The sequence below is a fragment of the Sciurus vulgaris genome, assembly GCF_902686455.1.
Source record: "Sciurus vulgaris genome assembly, chromosome: 6".
Taxonomy (NCBI): Eukaryota; Metazoa; Chordata; class Mammalia; order Rodentia; family Sciuridae; genus Sciurus; species Sciurus vulgaris.
In genome coordinates, this window is record NC_136466.1 from 30,385,896 (window position 1) to 30,407,975 (window position 22,080).

General features: G+C 34.2%; 1 protein-coding gene across 1 annotated transcript in view; it reads right to left on the reverse strand.

Annotated features, from left to right (window-relative positions):
* Window positions 1-22,080, reverse strand: part of MEIKIN (meiotic kinetochore factor) — a 98,340-nt gene that overhangs the window by 6,443 nt on the left and 69,817 nt on the right. The window contains 2 exon segments of the mRNA XM_079144324.1: window positions 3,589-3,709; window positions 17,606-17,725. Of these exon segments, the coding sequence (XP_079000450.1) occupies window positions 3,589-3,709; window positions 17,606-17,725 (241 nt within the window).

Here is a 22,080-nt window from a genome sequence, read left to right on the forward strand (position 1 = left end):
GAGGCTGACTGGGATTTCCTCTGCTTCCCACATAAACAAACAAAGTGGCCATGATGGCAGGGGTGGAAATTATATATGGGGTCTGCAACACAGACTTCCATTCACCAGGGTCAACCTGGGTACAGCCACTACTGAGTGCCCAATCTGACAGCAGCACAGACCAACAATGAGTTCCTAATATGGCACTATTTCTTGGAATGATTAGTTATTTAACTGGTAGCAGGTTGATTATACTGGGTCATTTCTATCATGGAAGGTGAAGTATTTTGTTTTTATTGGAATAAACACTCAGGATATGGATTCTGCTCCCACCCCACCCCCCAATGCTTCTACCAAAACTACCACCATGAATTTATGGAATGCCTTATCCACTGTCAGGGTATTACATACAATATTGCTTCTGACCAATGAACTACACAGCAAAATAAGTACAGAAATAGGTCAATGTTCATGGAATTAACTAGGCTTACTATGTTCTTGAACATGCTAAAGCAGCTGGCCTGACAAGAGCTGTGGAATGGCCTTTCACAGGTTTATTAATAACATAGTTAGGTGGCAATACCTTGGGGAACTGGGGCAAAGTTCTCCAGAAGGCTGTATATGCTCTTAATCAGCATCTGATATATGGTACAGTTTCTCCATAGCCAGGAATAAAGGAGTGGAAATAAAAATGGTACTACTCATTATTACCCTGATGACCACTAGAAAATTTTTTCTTTCTGTTTCTGTGACTTTATACCTTTCTGACCTAAAGGTCTTAGTTCCAAAAGGAAGAATTCTTTCACCAGGAGACAAAGAACTGAAAGTTAAAGACTTCCACCAGCCACTTAGACTCATAGTCAACAGGCCAGGGGCTAGGGTTGTAGTTCAGTGGTAGAGCACTTGCCTAGCATGCATGAGGCACTGGGTTAGATCCTCAACATCACATAAAAATAAGTAAATAAGACAAAGGAATTGAGTCCATCTACAACTAAGAAAAAAATTTTTAAAAAACCAGGTCAGTATGGGATTTATACAATTGTATGGGATAAATGAACTGGACCACTATGGGAAAATTTGATTACAACCTCACAATTGCAGTAAGAAACAACATGTCTGGAATATAGAAGATCCTTTAGAATATCTCTTAATATGCTCTGTGATTAAGGTTAATCCCATCTAGGCAGGAAAACTAATGATCAAGACCCATCAAGAATGAAGGAATGGGGGCTGGGGAGATAGCTCAGCTGGTAGAGGGCTTGCCTTGTAAGCACAAAGCCCTGGGTTCAATCCCCAGCACCAAAAAAAAAAAAAAAAAAAGAAGGACTGTAAAGGCCACAATCACCTGAAGGCAGTGGGAATATGAAAAGGGTAGTGGGAGAAAGTAATTATAAATACCAACTGTGATCACATGACTAGTTGAGCAAATATTTGTTTTCTTCTTCCTCTTACCATCTTAACATATAACATAAAATATATTACCAATAGTTAACTTAATCACATTTTTAAAACCATAGGATATTAAAGAGAAGAGTAAACATCACCCAAGGACTTTAGATTCTCTTCTGGGGAAGGGTTGTATAGGACAGCTGTATCATGTTAGTCAGAAGTATGAGTAAAGTCTTTGTTACTGGAAACTAAGTATGGCTTAAGATGTATATGGATGCATAATTGACAAGGAGTGAACTGTAATGGTTAATTTCATAAGACAACTTGGCTAGGCTATTTTATGTAATTATTCAAATACTAATTTAAATGTTGCTGTGAAGGTATGTTATAGATACTAATATTGATAATGTGGGTAGACCTCATCCAATCAGCTTAAAGGCCTTAAGAGCAAAACTGAGGGATGGGGATATAGCTCAGCTGGTAGAGTGCTTGCCTTGCAAGCACAAGGCCCTGGGTTCGATCCCCAGCACCTAAAAAAAAAAGAAAGAAAAAGAGCAAAACTGAGGTTCATCTGGAAAAGAAATCTGCTTAAACACTACATCAATCAGTTTCTGCAGGAGTTTCCAGTTTGCCAGCCTATCCTATAGTTTTCAGGTTTGCCCAGATAGACCCCATAACCATGAAAGTCAATTTTTTGAAATAAATCTCTTTATACTAACATGTACATTTCTACGTATGTATATAAGTATACACATATGTGTATGTGACATACAGAAGTGTGTGTGTTAAGAGTCAGAATAGAAGAAAGGCAAATTCTCTCTCTCCTGAGGTGGGATGATCATCTATTCCTGGCCTCAGGTATCAGTTCTCTGACTTAGAGACTGACAGATTTTGGGACTTGGACCTGCAGCCCCCAGCTTTTCAGGTCTTTAGCTGAGAGTTATTACCATTGATTCCCCTGGTTGGCAGAATTTGACTCTGACTCAGCTATACCACCAGCTTTCCTGATTCTCCAGCTGCAGATGGCACATCACAGGGCTTTGTAGCCCTCATAATCATGTAAACCAATTCCCATAAATATCCCCTCTCATATATCTACATATTTCTCTATGTATCTACTTCCATATCTATTTCTGTATCTTTCTCTACCTCTATGAGCTGGTCTGTGTACGTGTCTATTCCTATTGGTTCTGTTTATTTTTTTTTTTTGGAGAACCCTAACTAAAATAATTATTAAGTGTCCAAAGAGTAGTACTGAATTAAATATTCAAGAAACTTATTACAGATGAGATAGCACACGCCTGTAATCCCAGTGACTTGGGAAGTTGAGGTAGGAGGATCTTGAGTTGGAACCCAGCCTCAGCAACTTAGTGAGGACCTAATCAATTCATCGAGTCCCTGTCTCTAAATAAAATATAAAAAAAGGACTGGATGTGGCTTGGTGGTTAAGTGCCCCTGGGTTCAATCCCTAGTACCAAAAATAAATAAAAGAGATCTCTATGGACTTAGAAAATGCTCAAAGCAGGTACTGTAGAGGACAAAAAAAAAAAAAAAAAAAAGAGTGAACAACTTTGATGAATTGAAGCTCTACAAAATACATTAAATTTCAGATGCTTAATTGGCTGCTTGCTCACAAAAGTTTCCAAAGTTCCATTGAGTAGACATTCAGGAGAATAAAAAATAATAATAATTTGTAGTTTAAAAGCTGTGAAAGATTGAATTCCTCTCCAACGCTTGGTAGATCTTAGACAAATGCATACCACTTTTAGACTGAGAGTCTTAATAGTGAAGTCTTAATAGCCTGAAGTAATAGTGAGAAATAAATGAGATGATAAGGTTCTTAGCATAGTGCCTTTCACAGAGGAAGTACTCAACCAATGTTAGGTGAATGTAAAAACTTTTTCATATCTTTAAAAAGAATGGTACTAAATTGAAACCCAAACAACATGAAATTTCAAATTGTTACAAGAGGAAGTATCCTAGATAAACACATTTTAAGTCAATGTTATAAGCTAATTTTTTCAAATGTTGAATTGTCTTTAAAAATATTTTAATCAAGTTCTTAAACCTGAGCAGACTTTTATAATTTTACCATTTGCCTTGTGTGCAAGAACTTTCAGAATACAATTTATAACCAAATTTCCCATGTACACAGGGAATTTACAATGAAAAAAAATTTCTGTAATCCAGAAAGTTTGCTTTGCATTTATAGTACAGTACCTTGAGTAATATCTTTAGGAGGAGAATGTTTCTTCTTTACAGTAACTGCTTTATATTTCATTTGTCTTGTTCCTGGTGATGCCCTAATAATACAACAAATTTCTGATGTATTTGGAGAAATCTAAAAAGGAAAAAAAAGGAGTTATTACATGATTCCTCCAGGTACCATATTTTCATGTTACTTTATTTCAAATACAAATAGTCTTGTATCCATATTCCATAGATATTAAAACTAGCAAGTATTTAATGTTTACTCCACTCCAGGCATTATTTCTAAAACATTTGTTTATTTAATACAAGAACTAAGAAAGATAGATTGTTATCCCTATTTTACAATGAAGACATTTAGTTTTAGAGAGATTGGATAACTTATGTAATTAGTATAGAGAATAAGTAAATGTGGAGTTGAAATTCAAGCACTCCAAAATGGGAAAGTTTGTATGATTTAATGAATTGAAATACAAATTTAAATTTAATTCTGAGTCAACCACTTGATTCCACAACCTTTCAACTCAAGTAATTTGGACAACTTCCCATCAAGCAGTCTCTGGAATTAATAAATACTATATTTTTTAGAAGTGGTATATCTTATTTGTTAGAACTCAGAAGATACGTATTTATCAAAGTTTTTTCCTATTTCAATTAAAGTCTATATGGAAACCTCTTCAATTATAAAATTTATTTTATCCTCTGTGGTAGGTATCTGGTGTTTTCCTGCTTATTTTTCATTCTTCTGGCACTTGGAAGCATCTACCGGTTCTACCAGCCTGCACTTCACCCCTTTCTTCTGAATCAGGTGAAGTTGATAATACTTCTGAACTTCACAGTGACTGCAAGACCCAACCTAGCCACTGAACATATGCCATGAGTTTTGGGCTCAGACAAGAGCACTATAAATGGGGCAGAAGGAAGAAGGGGATAACTGAGATTCTGGCACCAAACAAAAATACTTAAGATGGCTAGAGTGCTTCCAGATTGATATCCAGTCCTTGCTATAGCTATTGTAGTAGAAACAGACACATACCCTCTCAGGAGGATGGGAACCCCCAATTTAGGTTTATAAAAATCTTACCAATACGATCACATGAATAAATGAGCAGATTTAGGGTCAGGATCAGAATTGGATTCTGCTCCGAATAATTCCAAGCAGAAATGAAGGACAAAATACATTTTTGCCTCTTCCTAAAATTTGATTATAATGACAATAAAGGAACCACCAAACTTATGAGAACTTAAGCTACCAAGTATAAGACTGTATATCAAACAATGGACATCAGTTGTCGGAATTGCAAATTGGAATGGAATAGTATTGTATAAAACTAAAGAATCAACAACTGAAATATCTAGGATGAACAAGCAAAAAGAGACTATCAGGCACTAAAAGCAGATTTGAAGAAGAAACAATGAGAAATATTTGAAATGAAAAACAAATTTGTTGAAATAAAAAAAATTCAATGGAAGATTTAAACAGCAGAATGTACACAGATGAAGAGGCATTTTTTGAAGAAATTACCCATGATATAATAAATAAATGAAAAATATTAAGTAAAGGGTAAAACACATAGAGGATCAAATTAGGTCTAACATATGCTAATTATCATTTCAGAGAAAATAAAACAGATCACACTTGAGAATTTTCCCAAACTGATGAATAACATGGATCCAAAGATTCAGGAATCCTAATATCCCAAGAAAAAATTTTAGAGTTAATAAAGAATGGCAAACAAAAATAATGCACAATTATACCACACCCAAATTAAGAAACCTTGAAAGAATCCAGGGCTGGACACTATGCCACATGCCTATAACCCCCAAAATTTGGGAGGCTGAGATAGAATGATTGTAAATTCAAGGCCAGTCTCAGCTAGGTTCTAAGCAACTTAATTAGACCCTGCCTCATAATAAAAATAAAAAGGGCTGGAGATGTCCCTCAGTTGGTAAAGAACCTGTGGGATCAATCCCCAGTACCCCCAAAAAAATCCAGAAAAAGATATATTGTATGAGTCTTCAAGACCAACCTTATGCTCAATGATTTGCTAGAAGGACTCACAGAATTCAGAAAAGCTGTTATACTCACAGTTTAAGTTTATTATAGTAAAAGAATACAGATTTAAATCAGGAAAGTAAAAAGGCACATAGGGCCAAATCCAGGAAATATGCTTTCAGTTGTTCTCATTCAGTACAGTCACACAGACAGGACTCAATTGTCCCATATGTCAAGTGTTGCCAACTAAGGAAGCTCAGCAAGCCTTGATGTCTGGGTTTCTGTGTGGAGTCAGTCACAGGCATGCAGTGCCTACATAAGTGACTTTATCTATTCATATCTCAGTCCCTAGAGGTCAAACTAATACAAGATGGCTTAAAGTCTCATGTGTCAAAATCTGCTATTTACCATAAATCACATGGTTAGCATAAACCGTCTAGCATGGTCCAAGACCTCAGGCATATATTTTGATCAAGCACAATATTCCAAGAGCTCAGAGGTCATCTCTCTGGGGCCTTGCCACAGACAGCCCTGTGGACCTTGCAAATGTGCAAACTTCTTGAGTTAACCCTTTCCTGAAAATAAAAGGAAAGTTGCAACTGCAATATATAAGTCAGAATATAGTGAAATGATACCATCAAAGAGCAGATAAAAAAGTATTCTTAACACAGAAATGTGTATCCAGAAAAAACTATCTTTCAAGAAGTAGAGGTATTTTAATTCTTTCAAAAATTAAAGGTATTTTTAAAAACCTGAGACAATATACTAACAAAGATCTTCGCTAAAGAAATTAATCTAAATGATGAATTTCAGAAAGAAGAAAAATTATTTCAGAAAGATGATCTAAAAGGCAAGAAGGTAAGCAAATATAAATATATGTAATTTAAATGAACAGTGACTGAATAAATTAATTATAATGATGATGATGATGATTATAATTTTGGGTTAAAAAAAGAATAGAACCAAAATACTGTAAAACAAAAGTACATAAGCGGGAAAAGAATGATTTGACTTAAAAGTGTTCTAAGGTCCTTGAACTTTTCAGCAACAAAACTGAGTTACTGTTTAATCTTTAGACTTTACTAATTTAAATATAGTTGGTAAATTTTTAAGGATAGTCATGATATAAAACAAAAAGGAAAGTATAAATTCCAAAACAACAAGGGGAGAGGTGGAATAAAAAAATTAAAAAGTTTGTTTAATGTACCAAAAATTGTTAAGGAAAAGGAATCATACAAAAATAGATTAAAAAAATAAAAATAAATATAATTGAAACAAGTCCAAATATATTAACAATCACAATCCATGTAAGTAGACTAAACTTTATTACTAAAAGACAATAAAGTTCACTAGAGTGAAAATCCAGCTATTTACAAGAGACTGACTCAAAATAAAAGAACTTGATAAAATTGAAAATAAAAGACAAAGATATACCAAGCAAGTACATAGAGAAAAGTAGGGTAACAATATTTATACAAGACAAAAAACAGAATTGAAAACAAAAGAAAACATTATGAGGGACAAAGAGACTTGCTAAAAAATAAAAACAAGGACAATTCACAAGAAAACTTTAACAGTTTAAAATGTACCTGAAGTCAATAAAATAGCTTCAAAATATACAAAGCAAAAATTTATAAGCCCACAGGAGGAAGCTAACAAATCCGCCATCATTATAGTGCCTAATTTCAACACATTATTCTTTCTTACTGATGACTCAAACAGATAAAATACCAGAGAAGATATTTAAAAACTGGAAAACAGAATTAACAAGTTTGATTCAGAGAAACTTCACATATCAACAATTGCAGAAATATTATTTAATAAACATTTAATAAAACATTTAATAAAAATCGATCATGAATTAGGCTATAATACACCTGTCAACAATTTCAGAGATCCATACTATGTACAGACCACTTTGTCTGACCACAATGTAATTAAATTAGAAGTGAACAATAAACATAAATAAAGAGTTCTCATACACTTGGAATTTTTCAAAATCCACATTTCTAAGGGAACTCTTGGGTCAAAGGAGAAATCATAATGCAATTCAAAAATGATAACATAAATGATAACATACTAAACTTGTTGGATACAACTAAATAAGCACTGAAAAATATATAAGGTAAACCCAATGAGAATATAAGAAAGAAGTCAATAAAGATAAGAGCAGGAATCAATACAAGGTAAAGATATAATAGAGGGTATTAACAATCCCATAGATTAAGAAAATGAACAAAACTTTGATAAGACTAATTTTTTAAAAATAGGAGAAGTATTTAGAATGAAAAAAGTCATGGATACAGATATACTAAGTTTAAAAATAGAAAAATATAGGCAACTTTTATGATATTGATTGAATGCTTTTTACAAAATGTATCAATTCCTAGGAATAAATGACTTTCTAAAACCGAAGAAGAAATAGATTTGACAAAACATTACAGAGAAATTAAATCTGGGATTACTCTTCCCACAAATAAAACATCAGACCCAGAGGGACATGTTCTAATAAACTTTAAATTAATAGATAATTCTGATCTTACATGGAATGAAAACAGTTTCAGTAATAAAAGCTCTCAATTTCCATGCCAGGTGATCTTTCACAGGAAGCTAATGGGTGTATTAGTTTCACTAAAACAATGCAAAAATAAAAAGCTATGGAATAGGAGAAACAGGTTTGCAAAGGAAATCACCAGGATGATGGTATATGGAGATCCCAGGATGATACGCCCGAAGCCCAGAAGGAAACAGTATGCTATATTAGAACAAGGCAGAAGAGTGCAATAGACACTTCTTTAATAAGTTGAAATGTGATGTATCTGTAGATTAAAAGAGGTGATATACAAACAACTTACAAAGAGTTTAGGATTGATTCTACAGAAAAATAAGAAGACAAGTGTTATAGGATAAATTATATCCTCCCCCCAGAAAGATAGGCAGAAGCCCTAACGGCCAGTACTTACCCAAGATACCTTATTCAGAAATAGGGCCTTTGTAGATTGACCTTTGGACAAGGCCATTAGATTGGCCTTAAATCTAATATAACCAGCATTCTCTTAAGAAGAGGACAATCTGGACATGGATAGACACATGAGGGAAATGTTATGTGAAGGTACAGAGACACAAACAAAGAGGAAAGATGGCATGTGAAGTTGAGAGGCAGAGATTGGAGTTATGATGTCCTAAGACAAGAAATGCCTGTGTCTTAACAGCATCTAAAGAAAGATTCACCCCTGGTGGGTTTGGGGAAAATATGGCATTGCTAAACCTTGATTTCAGACTTCAGTTTTTAGAATTGTGAGAAAATAAATTCCTGTTATTTTAAGAAGCCACCTCTCTGTAGTATACGGCCACATCAATGTTCATAGCTGCTCAATTCACCATAGCCAGATTGTGGAACCAACCTAGATGCCCTTCAGTTGATGAATGGATAAAGAAACTGTGGCATATATATACAATGGAATATTACTCCGCCATGAAGAATGATAAAATTATGGCATTTGCAGGCAAATGGATGAAATTGGAGAATATCATGCTAAGTGAGATAAGCCAGTCTCAAAAAACTAAAGGACGAATGATCTCGCTGATAAGCGGATGAGGACATATAATGGGGGGTAGGAGGGGTTAGCATTAGGGTTAGGGTTAGGTTTAGGGGTAGGGATAAGGAGGGTGGTAAGAATGGAGGAAGGAAGGACTGTATAGAGGGAAAAGAGGGGTGGGAGGGGTAGGGGGAAAGGGAAAAAAATAACAGAATGAATCAAACAACATTGCCCTATGTAAATTTATGATTATACAAATGGTATGCCTTGACTCCATGTACAAATAGAGAAACAACATGTATCCCATTTGTTTACAAAAAAAAAAAAAAAAAAAGAAGCCACCTCATTTGTGGTACGTTGTTAGGCTGGTTTCACAGTTTCTAAATAGCAGCAGATGGTGAAAGCCTGTATGCAGCAGAAGCCCAAGAAAATAAAGCCAATAAAAGCTGAGATAAACAAAATAAAAACGATTATAAAAGCACCTGAACATTTCAGGAGGAATTTATAACAAGATCCACTGAATTTCTACATTCTTCCCATTTATGAACTGAAAAATCTTCCTACTCTTTCCCTTTTTTTGTTCATGCTATCAGGGTATTTGTGTGTGTGTGTGTGTGTGTGTGTGTGTGTGTGTGTGTGTGTATGTAACAAGATACCTATGAAATACAATAAAACAATGTCTATTGAGCTCTATAAAGAAACATTTGCAACCTAAGATTATTGTACTTCACTTACCTTTCCTTTGTACAGACACAAAGAAATTCTCAGATAATGAGTCACAAAAATGTATCACTGTATTCTTCATGAAAATTTTGCATTCAGACACACCCTAACTAGGAAATAAATGAAAGTAAAGAACTCAGGAGGAAAGAAAACTGGTGATGAATACTAGAATAAACAATGATACATGTTAATAATTGTACAAAAACAAATGACAATATTTTGTTTAGGAAAGTTGTGTACTAAGTGTTCATTTTATAATAATTTTATTTTATTTTCCAGCTTTACTGAATTATATTTGATAGATCAAATTGTGTATATTCAAGGTGCATAACCTTATCTAGTATACATATATATTGCTTACTGACTACCATAATCAAATTAATTAATGCAACTTGCAACACAGTTACCTTTCCTTGTTTGTGTGTATGTAGTAAGGACACTTAAAATCTGGTTTATTATAAAATTTTAAGTGAAGAATACAGTATTATAGTCTCCACGTTATACATTAGATCCCCAGAAATTGTTCATCTTGTAACTGAAAGTTTGTATCCTTTGACTATTATCTCTCTACTTTTCCTCTTCCCCAATCCCTGGAAACTGCTTTTCTATTCTGCTTCCATGAGTTTGACATTTTTAGATTCTATACACAAGTCAGATCACATAGTATTTATCTTTCTACATCTGCCTTATTTCACTCAGCACACTATCCCACAGGTCCAAACAGGTTGAAGAAAGCAGTATTTCCTGATTTTTAATGGTTGAATAATATTCCACCATGGGGACATCACATTTTACCCATTCATCTGTGGACACTTAGGCTGTTCACATATCTTGGCTATTGTGAACAATGCTACAGTAAACATGAGGGTACAAATACTTTTTCAAGACACTGATTTGATTTCCTTTGTATATATATCAAGTTGGAATTGCTGGACTGTATGGTAGTTCTACTTTTTAATTTTTTGAGGAAACTCCATATTATTTTCCATAATAACTAAAGGAATTTAAATACCAACCAACAGTGTACAGGGTTTCATTTTTTCTATACCCTCACCTATGTTTGTTGCCCGTTGTCTTTTTTATAATAGCCTTTTAAACAGTTGTGAGGTGAAATCCCATTTTGGTTTTGCTTCCATCCCCTGACAATTAGTGATGTTGAGCACTCTTTCATGTAACTGTGGATCATCTACATGTCTTCTTCGGAAAAATGTCTATTCAGGTCCTTTGACCATTTTTAAACCCAGTTATTTGATCATTGATTCACGAGTTCCTTTTATAGAGTGGATGTTGACCCCTTATCAGACATATGGTTTACACATATTTTCTCACATTTTGTAGCTTGCCTTGTCACTTTGTTGGTCATTTCCTTTGCTAAGCAGAACATTTATTTCTAGTTTGAGGAAGTCTCATTTGCTTATATATTCTTTTGTAGCCTGTGCTTTTCATTGTCATATTCAAAAAAATCATTGCCAAGACCAACATCAAGAAGTTTTCCTCAATTTTCTTCAAGGAACTTTATGGATCTTAAGGGACATAAAATTTTCAGATCTTACATTTGAGTCTTTAGTCCATTTGGAGTTAATTTTGTATTTGGTATAAGACAAGGATCCAAGTTCTTTTTGCATGTGAATATCCAGTTTTCCTAATATAATTTATTGAAAAGACTATAATTTCCCCATTGTATAATTTGATGCCCCTAAGATTACTTGATGACATATGCCTGAGTTTATTTCTGAGCTCTCTATTCTGTTCCATTGGCTTATGCCTTTTTCTATACTAGTACCATACTGTTTTGATTACTATAGTTTTGAAGTATAATTTAAAACTGGGACATGTGGAAGGTACTGTGGCACATGCCTGTAATCCCAACTGCACCAGAGGCTCAGGCAGGAGAATTGCAAGTTTGAGGTTGGCCTAAGCAACTTAGCAAGACCCTGTCTCAAAATAAAAAGTAAAAACAATTGGGCATGTGGTTTAGTGGTAGAGCACCACTGTGTTCTGTCCCTAGTACCAAAAAGTATATAAAATTAGTAAATATGTAAAATAAATAAACCAGGAGTGTGATATCTCCAGCTTTGTTCTTCTTGCTCAATATTGCTTTAGCTATTTGGGGTCTTTTGTGTTCCTTGTAAATTTTAAGATTACTTTTTCTATTTCTGTAAAAAATGCCATTGGAATTTTTGTAAAGGATGCATGAAATCTGTAGATTGTTTTGCTGTGTGGATATTCTAACAATATTAATTCTTCTAACCCATGAAATGGGATATCTTTCCACTTATCTGTCTTCTTCAATTTCTTTCATCAATAGCTTACAATTTTCAGTGTACAGAGTTTTTACTTCTTTGGTTAAATTTATTTCTGTTTAGTTTATTGACCTTTTCTATTGTCTTCTACTTTCCATTTCATTTACTTCTATTCTAAACTCTATTTTTCTTCCTTTTTCTGACTTTGGACTTAAGTTTGTTCTTCTCCCAGTTCCTTGAAGTGTGGAGAAGGCTGTTAACTTGAGAATGTTCATTTTATCTCGCATAGGCATATCACTATTATTTTCCACCTTAGAATTATTTTATGGCATCTGGTAAGTTTGGGTATGTTGTTTCCATTTTTCTATGTCTCAACATACTTCCTGATTTTCCTTCTGTTTCCTTTCTTTACCCATTGGTTGTTTAAGACTGCTTTGCTTTATTTCTACATATTTGTGAATTTTTGAAAAATTCTGTTTGTGTGGTTTCTAATTTTATACCACTACTGTCAGAAAAGATATTTGAGATTACTCCAATCTTTTTAAGTCTGTTAGGATTTGTTTTGTGCCCTGAAGTGATCTATTCTGGAGTGTGTCCTTGTGAGGAATATGCTGCTGTTAGACAAAATGTTCTGTATATTTCTTGTTAATATTAAGTCTACTATATTTCCTTGCTGATCTTCTGTCTGGATGTTCTTCCATAGTTGAAAGTGAAATCTACTATTGTTGTATTGCTATTCCTTCAGTTTTTTTTTTTCAAAATTTGTTCCAAGTAGTTATATATGACAGTAGAATGCATTTTGACACACTGTACACAAATGGAGCACAACTTTTTATTTCTCTGGCTGTACATGGTACAGAGTAACACTGGTGGTGCAATCATACATGTATATAGGGTAATATGTCCGTCTCATTTCCCCATCCTTCTTACCCCCACACCCCCTCCCCTCCCCTCACTTCCCTCTGCCCAATCCAAAGTTCCTCCATTCATCCCTCTTTCCTCCCCCATTATGGATCAGCATCCACTTATCTGAGAAAACATTCAGCCCTTGGTTTTTTTGGGTTTGACTCATTTTGTTTAGCAATGATATTCTCCAACTCCATTTGATTTGTTCTTCTTTTTCTAGGGCTTTGAGATATAATGTTAGGCCATTTATTTGTTGACTTTTTGTTCTTTTAATGAATGAGCTCAATGCAATGAACTTTCCCCTTAGCACTGCCTTCAGGGTATCCCAGAGATTTTGATATGTTCTATCAGTGTTCTCATTTACCTCTAAGTATTTTTTTTATTTCCTCCCTGATTTCTTCTGCTATCCATTTGTCATTCAATAGCATGTTATTTAGTCTCCAAGTGTTGGAGTAGCTTCTAGTTTTTATTTTATTGTTAATTTCTAATTTCATTCTGTTATGATCTGATAGGATGCATGGTAGTATTTCCATTTTTTTGTATTGCTAAGAGTTGCTCTGTGGCATAATCTTCCCTTCAGTTCTGTTAATGTTTGTTTCATATATTCGGGTGTTCCAATGTTGGGTGCATATACACTGACATTTGTTTATCTTCATGATGAATTGCTTCATCATTATGTAGTTATTGCTTAAGAATCAGTAGAATACTGACCAGGGCATACTTATGGGACTACTTGAGGACAGGAAAAAAAGACATCTGAAAAGATCAGGAAGATTAGCATTGGTGCTGATGTAGGAATGAGAAAAGTGCCTGATCCCACACGCCAGTCTGGGAAACCTCATAATTCATAAAAGATTGAGTTGAATTCTCAGGAAGGTCATACTTCAGTCATGGAGAATAACTGTCCTAGACTGAACAACTCCAGACCTGACTAACAAACGTTAAAGGGAAGGCCTGAAAGAATCAAATAGTTTTTAAGTTTCTTTCAGAAGAAAGCTCAAGAAGATATGAAGAAAAAATCATCCATTAATATTATACTCTAATCAGATTTCCATGTAGGAAAAAAAAAAGAAAAACATGACCAAAAATCAATTAATAATTGACCTGACTCAGAGTAAACATGAATGATAGAATCATCAGAGAAGAACATTAAAAGAGCTAGTTAATATTCCATGTGTTTGAAAAGTTAAATAGAGACAAGAAAGATAAAAGAGACTTAAAATGAATTTCTGGGACTGGAAACTATGAGATTAAAAAATACACTGAAAGGGATTGACATCATATTGAACACTATTGAAGAAATTGTGAATTTTAAGACAACAAAAGGAACTATCCAAAATGAAAACATGAAAGAAAAAATATTTTTTAAATAAAAAGAATATGAGTGAGCTATGGGACAATATACATTTAATAAATGGGCAACAGGAGTCATCAAAGGAAAGGAAGGGGCACAGAAAGGACATTTTAATTTTAAGGAAAAGTTGCTAAAAACTTCCTAAACTTGACTATAAGAAAAAGCAAAACAAGATCAGAGATCCTAGTTGCTCAAGAAACTGAAGGATTAAAAATAGCAGGAAATTACACCAAGACATATCATAATCAAATTACTCAAAATTACTGAAAAAGGCTAAATATTAAAATCAGACAGAGGAAAAAAAATGCTAATGTGCTGAGTGAGGAACAAAGATAAGTATGATGCTAGATTTCTTGGGCAATTTTTTTTTTTTTTTTTTTTTTTGGAAGCAGGTATTGAACCCAGGGGAGCTTAACCAGTGAGCCACATTCCCTGCCCTTTTTATATTTTATTTAGAGACAGGGTCTCACTAAGTTATTTAGGGCCTTGCTAAGTTGCTGAGGCTGACTTTGGACTTGCAATCCTCCTGCCTCAGCCTCCTAAGCTACTGGTATTACAGGCGTGTACCCTTGCACCTGACTAGGGCAACATTTTTAAAGTATTTTAATAAAAAATTGTCAACCTAGAAATCTACATCTAGTTCAACTGTGTTAGTTGGCTTTTCATTGCTGTGACCAAAATACCTTATAAGAACAACTTAGAGAAGGTTATTTTGAGCTTATGGGTTCAGAAGTTCTTTCTGTTAGCTGACTTTTATTGCTCTGGGCCTAGGGTGATGCAGGACATCATGCCAGAAGGGCAGGGTGGAGAAAAGCTATTCAGCTCCTGATGGTTGGAGAGGAGAGGAGAGAGGAGAGAAGAGAGGGAGGGAGGGAGAAAGGGAGGGAATAAAGGAAGGAAGGAGGGAAGGAAGAGAGGAGGAGGGAGGGAAGGAAGAGAGGAGGAGGGAGGGATGGAGGGAAGGAAGGAAGGAAAGAATGAAAGGAAAAAGGAAAGAAAAGAAAAAGAAGAGGAGAGGAAGAAAGTATGTACAAGAGAAAATGTAAGAAGCCAGAAACAAAAAATCCTCAAGGATAAAATAATCATCCTGTGACCTACTTCCTCCAGTCATATCCTACCTGCTACCATTACCACATAGCAGTCCTTTCAAATTATGAATCAATCAAATGGATTAATCCACTAATGAGGCTACAGTGCTTGTAATCTAATCATTTTACCTATGAACATTTCTGTACTGCCTAACACAACAGATTTTGGAGGACACCTCATATTCAAAATATAAAAACAACAATTTTCAAAGATGAAGGCAATAACAAAGACTTTTTAATTATAAAAAGCTGAAAGAACTAGCCACTAGTATATCCACACTATAAGAAATGTTAAAGGAAATCCCTTAGGGAGAAGAAAAATGATACCAAATGGAAATGTGGGTCCATACAGAGGAATAAATACTCAAAACTTTTTAAAAAAATTTTTTTAGATGTTGATAGACCTTTATTTTATTCATTTACTTATATGTGGTGCTGAGAATCGAACCCAGTGCCTCACACATGCTAGGCAAGTGTTATACCACCGAGCCACAACCCCAGCCTCTCATACTCAAAACTTTTAAAAAGATAGTTGTTTAAGCAAAATAACAATTATTTTTGGTGTCTATTACATATATAAAAGTAAAATTATCTCTGTTCACAGTTGATACAATTTCATATGTTGAAAATTCTAAAGATTCCATTAAAAATCTGTCAGAATAAACATATTTATGAACATAGCAGGCTACAGATTCACCAACAAAAATTAGTTGCACTTCCACATATTGGAAAAATCTGGAAGGTAATTAAAAACATAATTATGTTTATAATAGCAACAAAAAGTGTAATTAGAATTAACCAAAGAAATTATACAAAGACTTATACAATAAAAACAATAAAACATTGCTGAAAGAAATTTGAGATAATACATAGAAACCCATGTTCATGGATTGAAAGACTTAATATTGTTAAAATGTCATTATTATCCACAGTGATCTACAGATTCAATGCAATTCCTATAAAATCCCAAAGGTATTTTTGGTAGAAACAGAGAAACCCATTCTAAAATTCATATGGAATCTCAAGGGACTCCCAAAAGCCAAAACAATCCTGAGAAAGAATAATAAAACAGGAGGACTTCAGAACATACTACAAAACTACAGTAACCCAAACAGTGTGGTGCTGGCATAAAGACAGACATTTAGATGGAAGTGGTGGTACATGCCTGTAATTCCAGTGACTGAGGAAGCTGAGGCAAGAGGATGCAAGTTTGAGACTAGCCTCAGCAACTTAGTGAGGACCTTAGCAACTTAGTGAGACTTTGCCTCAAAATTAAAAATAAAAAAAGAACTGGGTATGTAGCTTAGTGACAAAGCACTCCTGCATTCAATTCCCAATATGTTCCCCTGCAAAAGATAGACATACAGTCCTGTGGAATAGGGAAGACTGCAAATAAGCCAGCCTCACATTTATGTTTGAATGATGTTTGTTTGTTACTTGGTTTTTTGGTTTGTTTTGGTACTGGGGAGTGAACCCAAGGGTGCTTAACCACTGAGCCATATCCTCAGCCCTTTTTTTTTTATTTTTTATTTTGAGATAGTGTCCCGCTAAATTGCTTAGGGCCTTGCTAAGTTGCTGAGGCTGACTTTGAACTTGTCAGTTCTGCTGCCTCAGCTTCCTGAGTCACTGGGATTACAGGTGTACACCACCATGTCTAGCTGTTTGAATGATTTTTGACAAGTTTACTTGGTACCCTATGGGAAAGAATAATCTCTTCAATGAAGAGACCTAGTAAAGTTGAGTATCCATGTGTAACATAATTAAGCAGGACCCTTACTAACATCATATACAAAAATTAATTCAAGTGGATCAAATACTTAAATGACGTCTTAAAACAACAAAACTTTGCGGAAACAAGAAAAAGCTTCATGACATTTGATTTAGCAATGATTTCTTCATATGACACCAAAAGTACAGCTATCAAAGAAAAAACAGACAAATTAGACTTCATGAAATTTAAAACTTCAAAAGATTCTGTCAACAGAATAAAAAAGAAACACACAGAATTGAAGAAATATTTGGAAATCTGGTATGGGTCTTTTCTTCTTGAGATGCATATAAATGATGTTACCCTTAACTGAGTTATGGATTTCTCCAAGTGACTCATATAAAAAATATCTAGTTTGCAAAATAGAACAATAATTTCTTTTAGTAATTACAGAAAAAATTGAAAATGCTACCTCATTTGAAGAATTTTCTTGCAAACTTGACACAGGAATAATTTCATTTGAATTAACATAACTGCTGATATTTGGAAAGAGTTCTTCAAAAGGTGCTTTTTGCACTGAGGACAAATCAATCTATAAAAGAATATGTTATTCTTTCAGAGAGGTTTCAAAAACAATTATTTTTAAGCAATTAAAAAGAGGTTATTAATACTAACTTATTGGAAGCATTTTCTTATGAACTTGACAAGTGAATAATTTTATCTGAATGAATATAATTATTAACTTTTGGACATACTTCTTCAAAATATGCATGCTTAAGATTACTCTTTTGATTTAAACTTATTTTTCAAACAAGAATTTTTGTCTGCTATACTATACTTTTCCCCATTCATTCATTCAAAAAATATTTATCAAGTACTTATTAAGTGAAACTTGATAACCTGGCAACTGTACCTTCCAGACAATTCTACTCCTAGGTATATATACCAAAGAGAAATAAAAAGATGCCCACACAAAAGCTTTCACACATTTATAATTTATAACGACATTATTTATAAGTCATAGATGGAAACAACAAAAACTTCCATCAACACTATTTATATCAACACAATGAAATAATACTTGGTCTTAAAAGGAAATGAAGTACTGAAACATGCTGGTATATGGATGAAACCCAAAAAAATTATGCTAAGTGAAATTAGTCACAAAAGATCATATTTTGTAATTCCATGTATATGAAATGTCCAGAACAAGGGAATTTACAGATACAGAAGGCAGAGGAGTGGTATAGAAGAGCAAGTGGGTGTTAGCTAAAGAATATGGGGTTTATTTTTAAGGTGATAAAAATGCTCTAAAATCGATTACGATAATGATAGCACATATCTATAAACATACTAAAATTCACTGAATAACACATTTTAAATAACTGAATTGTATAGTTTGTGTATGATTGCTCATCAAACTTTTTTTAAAGAGCCCACTAAAAAGAGTGTTATCATGAGCTAGCAGTTCTACCACTTCCAGATATATACCCAACACAACTGAAAACACACTCACAACATACATAAATGTTCATAACAGTATTATTCATGATAGATACTAAATTAAAATAGCCCAAATGCCCATAAGTTGAATTGGTAAACAAAATGTGGTGTATCCATAGACTGTGATATAATTTGATGAAAGAAAAGGAATAAAGTACTGATAAAGGTCATAATATTGATGAACTTTAAAATGTTATGCCAAGGTAAAGAGATCAGGCACAAAAGGTCACATTTTACGACTATATGAATTAATATCTAGAAAAGGCAAACATAAAAAGACAGTAAATTAGCAGCTTCTAGACAGTCCCTAGCAGCTAAAGGGAAAGATGGGGAGATAAGGAATAACTGCTAATGTGATAAAAATGTTCTTGAATTATATTATAGGGATGGTTGCACTGCAACTATGCTAAAAAACACACAATTATGTACATTATAGCATGGTAAATTTTATAAAATGTAAATTACAGCTCAAGTTTTTAAAGATTTTAGCATTTATAAAATTGCCATTAACTTAGTTTTGTAGGAAAAATTCATTTGGGTACATTTATTCCTCATCAACACATCTCTCCCCAACTTTTTTTGGTACTGGGGATCTAACCCAGGGGTGCTTTACCACTGAGTTGCACTCCCAGTCCTTTTTGTTTTTTAATTTCAAGACAGGGTCTCGCTAAGTTGCTGAGGCTGGTCTTGAACTTTGCAATCCTCCTGTCTCAGCTTCCCTACTAGCTAGGATTACAGGAGTGGGCCACCATGCCTGGCTTATCTACACATTTTTTTTTTAAAGTTGTAGATGGACACAATACCTTTATTTTACTACTTATTTATTTTTATGTGGTGCTGAGGATTGCAACCAGTGCCTCACATGTGGTAGGTAAGTGCTCTACCACTGAGTTACAACCCCAGTCCTCACCTACACATTTTAATACCAAAGAAAAATAAAAAAGAAACACTCATTTTATGAAAAACATATTACTTTTTAGAACAGTAGAAAAACTGTAAGCAGAGTGTTATCAAAACCTTTTCCCCTAGCATGAACATCTTGATCTTTGGTTAACTATGTTCCACTAAGAGCCTGTTAAGGGTAAGAATGTCAACTCTGTTACTAGGTAGCATTGCTTATGGTAAAAATGATATCTGACCGCAAACCTGCATGTCTGGGACGAACTACAGATACAGTATAAATAAATAAATACTATAAAAGATGCCCCTATTTGGGTTTTTCTAGAAGCAGGGACTCTTGTAATTAGGCGTTTCCCTGTAGAGACCTGTATTTTGTTACAAAAGATACTGTCTCATTCCCTTGACCAGAGCTGTCCCCATACTGCTATGTGAGCTGCTGCATGGACTTTTGTTAGGACTGCTACCACTATGGAGAAACACCTGCTGCTGCCCTGCTAGCAAGCTGTATTCCTCCTATATGGTTCAGTTGAACCTAAGAAGAACAGATTAGGTAAGAGCTAAAATTATAAAGCTGTCAGAGGTAAACATAGGATAAAGACTTCATGACATTAAATTTGGCAATGATTTCTTTGATAAAACACCAAAAGCACAGTTCAGTAAAAAACAAAGTTCATTAATTGGACTATATCAAAATGAAAAACATTTGTGGGTTGGGGTTGTGGCTCAGTGGTAGAGTGCTTCCTCGCATGTATGAGGCACTGGGTTCGATCCTAAGCACCACATAAAAATAAACAAACAAAATAAAGGCATTGTGTACATCTATACCTAAAAAATTAAAATGAAAATTTTAAAAAAATTTGTGCATCAAAGAACACTATCAACAGAGTAAAAAGGCAACTCACTCAATGAGAAAAATATATCCAAACCATATATCCAACAATGGGTTAATATTCAGAATATACAAGAATTACTATAACTGAACAACAACAAAAATAAACAACCTAAAGAATTACTACCACTGAACAACAACAAAAATAAACAACCTAATTTAAAAACGAGCAAGGGGTTTGAATAGATGTTTCTTCAAAGAAGACATACAAATGACCAATGAACACATGAAAAGATGCTAAATATTAATAATAATTAGGGAAATGCAAATCAAAAGCAAAATGAAATTCTTTCATGTCCAAAAGAATGGCTACTATAAAACACACACACACACACACACACACACACACACACACACACACACAGAGCAGAAAACAAGCAGTGTTGGCAGGAACGTGGAGAAACTGGAATCCTGGTGTACCACTAATGGAATTATAAAATGATACAGACCTTATGGAAAACAGTGTGGTTGATACTCAAAATATTAAAAATTTTATGACCATATAGTACAGAAATTTGCCTTCTGAATATGTACCCAAATAGGGACTCAAATGGATATATGTACATTCATGTTCATAGTAGCATTAATCACAATAGACAAAGACAGAAGCAACCCAGGTGTTCATTGATGCATGAATGGGTAAACAAAGTGTGATACTGCATATACAATGGAATATTATTCAGCTTTAAATGTGAAGAATTTCTGACATATTCTACCACATAGGTGAACCTGAAAACATGCTAAGTGAAATAAGTCAGTCACATAAGGACAAATACTGATGGGTACAGGGGTACATGCCTGTAGTCTCAGATACTCTAGAGCTGAGGCAGGAGGATCACCTAAGCCTAGAAGTTTGAGGCCAGCCTGGGCAACACAGTAATACCCCATCTCCAAAATCAAACAAAAGAACAAATAGTATATGAATCTTCATATATGAGGTATTAGTGTAGTCAAATTCATAGAGACAAAAAGTAGAATGGTGGTTTCCAGGGGCCAGGCAAGAGAGAAACAGGGAATTACTGTTTAACTGGTATAAAGTTTCAGTTTTGCAAGATGAAAAAGTTCTAGAGATGGATGATGGATGATGGCACAACAATGTGAAAGCATTTAATCATGCTTATTGGCTAAGGTATGGAATCAACCTAGGTGCCCTTCAGCAGACGAATGGATAAAGAAAATGTGATTATATATATATATATATATATATATATATATACACACACATACACACACACAATGGAATATTACTCAGTCATAAAGAAAAATGATATTATGGCATTTGCTGGTAAATGGATGACACTAGAGACTATTCAAAAAACCAAAGGCCAAAAGTTCTCTTTTATATGCCAATGATAACTTACAATAGGTGAGAGGGGAGAGAGGAGTGGAGGTTCATTGGATTGAACAGGGGGGAGTGAGGGAAAGGGAGGTGGAGTGGGAATGAGAAAGACAGTAGAATGAATTGGATATAATATTCCTATGCGTATACGTGAATATACGACCAGTGTAGCTCCATATCATGTATAACCACAAAAATGTGAAGTTACACTTCATGTATGTATGATACATCAAAATGCATTCTATTGTCATGTATAATTAAAAATAACAAATAAAAAATAAAAATAAATTGTGCTTAAAATTCTAAATCTTATGTT